Raw genomic sequence first — 2,813 nt, 5'->3', positions numbered from 1 at the left:
CCAGTTATCAAATCCAAGACTTGAATTACTTTTTACAATCGTGTCCTGACACACCAGAGAAAGCAGGAAACATCTGTTCCTCCCTGAAGAGACGCAGGCTGAAAACCAGACGATCACATTCACCTTCCAAACCAAACCAGACCAAACGTCCTGAGTGAGTCCAGCTAGGAGAGAAGAGTGAAGCTACAACCTGCCGACGCTCCACACACTGACCGTGAGTTTAACAAACACCTCGACTCAGAGGGGAATTAAACCTCAGTGAAGTTCGTGGAGCTGTGACTGACTGACTGTCTGTTTTCAGCTTCACCTGGAGACTCAATGGCTTCCAGATTAGAAGAGGAGTTCTGCTGTTCCATCTGCCAAGATGTCTTCAGAGATCCTGTTGTTCTGTCATGTAGCCACATCTTCTGTAAAGACTGTTTGAAGAGCTGGTGGAAAGACAAAGCAGTAAAAGAGTGTCCACTTTGTAAGAGAAGATCTTCAAGGTCAGAACCACCTGGTAACCTGGTGTTGAAGAACCTGTGTGAGGCCTTCTTACAGGAGAGAATTCAGAGCTCTTCACATGCTCTCTGCAGTCTGCACTCAGAGAAACTCAGACTCTTCTGTCTGGACCATCAGCAGCCAGTGTGTCTCGTCTGCAGAGATTCAAAAAAACATGCCGACCACAGATTCAGCCCCATCGATGAAGCTGCACAACAACCCAAGAAGCAGCTTCAGGAAACTCTGAAGCCCTTGAAGAAGAAGTTACAGTGTTTTGAACGTGTTAAAGTAGAGTTTGAACAAACAGCAGAACACATTAAGGTCCAGGCCGGACGCACAGAGACGCAGATCAAGGAGCAGTTTAAAAAGCTTCATCAGTTTCTGGAGGAGGAAGAGGAGGCCAGGATGGCTGCACTGAGGGAGGAAGAGGAGCAGAAGAGTCTGATGATGAAGAAGAAGATTGAGGCTCTGAGCAGAGACATAACAGCTCTTTCAGACACAATCAGAACCACAGAGGACGAGATGAGAGCTGAAGACATCTCGTTCCTGCTAGACTACAAGGCTGCAGTGGAACGAGTTCAGCAGCACCCCCTGCTGCCTGATCCACGGCTGGCCTCAGGAGCTCTGATAGACGAGGCCAAACATCTGGGCAACCTGAGCTTCAACATCTGGAACAAGATGAAGGACATGGTCTCCTACAGTTCTGTGGTTCTGGACCCAAACTCTGCTAATCCAGAACTTATTCTGTCTGAAGATCTGACCAGTTTGAGACAAGGAGAGAAACAGAAGCTTCCTGACAATCCAGAGAGGTTTGATCATTATTTCTCAGTCCTGGGATCTGAGGGTTTTAACTCAGGGACTCACAGCTGGGACGTCCTGGTTGGAGACAGTACTTACTGGACACTTGGTGTGTCAGCTGAGTCTGTCCAGAGGAAGGAAAGCACACTGTCTGGATTATGGGAAATAGTGTTCAATGAAGGTGAATACTCAGCATGGTCACCATCACGATCATATGTTCTCTCTGTGCAGAAGATCCAGAGGATCAGAGTGAAACTGGACTGGAACAGAGGAGAACTGTTGTTCACTGATCTTGATACTAACAAACACATTCACACCTTCAAACACACTTTCACTCAGAAGATGTTTCCATACCTTAACACTAGAGATCCCTTGAAGCTGTTACCTGTGAATGTCTCTGTGACGCTGGATCAGAGCAGTTAGAGATAAAGATTTTATTCATCATGTTTATTTCTTCAACAGAAATCTGCTGAATTTAAATGTTAAACTCGTTACTCTAAAGCTTTGTTTATTTCTCTTTTTACTTCTCACTCATTTTTATTTCTCCCGCCGACTTTTCCACGTGTGTAAAAAGATTTCATTATTTTCTGATATTTATATTTGGTTTGTTTTTTACTTTCATGGAAAATGTTTTCTATCATTTAAATTTTGTGTGGATCCATGAAGTCGAGCAAACTGATGAAGATCCACAAAAAAACACATTTATCAATAACAGCTGATCATTGTTCACTTTATTAAAACTCACGCATGAGACATGATTCATGTTTAATCACCTCAAGTCTGTTCACATATGAAATATTCCAACATATATGAACATTTGTCTGTTTGATGTGATGAAGCCAAAATGATTCTGTCTGTAAAAGTGTTAATTCAACAGCAGCCTAGTGATGTGGTTTTAGTATATTGTGATCAAAATAAAAAAAAGGATGGAACAGAAACAGAGCTTTGATCTTTTTTAAGTTGAAATGTCAATATGAAGCCAAAATGATTCTGTCTGTCAAAGTGTTTTCATTCATTCCTCAACAACAACACAACAGAGGGTCAGTAGAAATGCTGAAGATCTTCATTCAGGGTAAATTCAGTCAAACAACGTGATGACATCATGACTCTGTGGTGCAGTCTTAGTTAACTGTGATTACATTTCACACAGAATCACACTTTTACCTCATTGTCATGTTTCTTGTCTCACATCATTTGGTTAAAGAGCAAACTAAGCATCCGCTTGCTTGTTAGCATTAGACACACAGCCGTGTTTCACAATGTATTTTGAACCAAACAATTTAATCTATTTAATACTGTTAATGACTGTTCATGGATTTTTAATTCAATTACAATCATCCATCACAGCAAACTTGCACACTGTCCGTTTTAATTATTAAATTTGTTTTTAACTATATTCTACGAGAAAACTGCAGTAAGAGATAAAATGGAGTCGAGCAGTGAGTATGATTGTGTTGCCCCAATCTTTTGATAAATTCCACATCCCTGCCCAGACAAAGCAACATATTCAAACCGATAAGTTCTTTCTTTATGAG

General features: G+C 41.4%; 1 protein-coding gene across 1 annotated transcript; it reads left to right on the top strand.

Annotated features, from left to right (window-relative positions):
• The first annotated feature begins 318 nt into the window (after positions 1-318).
• LOC133003776 (nuclear factor 7, brain-like) lies at positions 319-1,887 on the top strand. Its single transcript, XM_061073587.1, has one exon. The coding sequence runs from the start codon at positions 319-321 to the stop codon at positions 1,699-1,701; it is 1,383 nt and encodes a 460-aa protein (XP_060929570.1). The 3' UTR covers positions 1,702-1,887.
• Positions 1,888-2,813: the final 926 nt, after the last annotated feature.

Source organism: Limanda limanda, chromosome 6 (assembly GCF_963576545.1).
Source record: "Limanda limanda chromosome 6, fLimLim1.1, whole genome shotgun sequence".
NCBI lineage: Eukaryota > Metazoa > Chordata > Actinopteri > Pleuronectiformes > Pleuronectidae > Limanda > Limanda limanda.
This window is presented reverse-complemented; position numbering and strand designations above follow the sequence as displayed.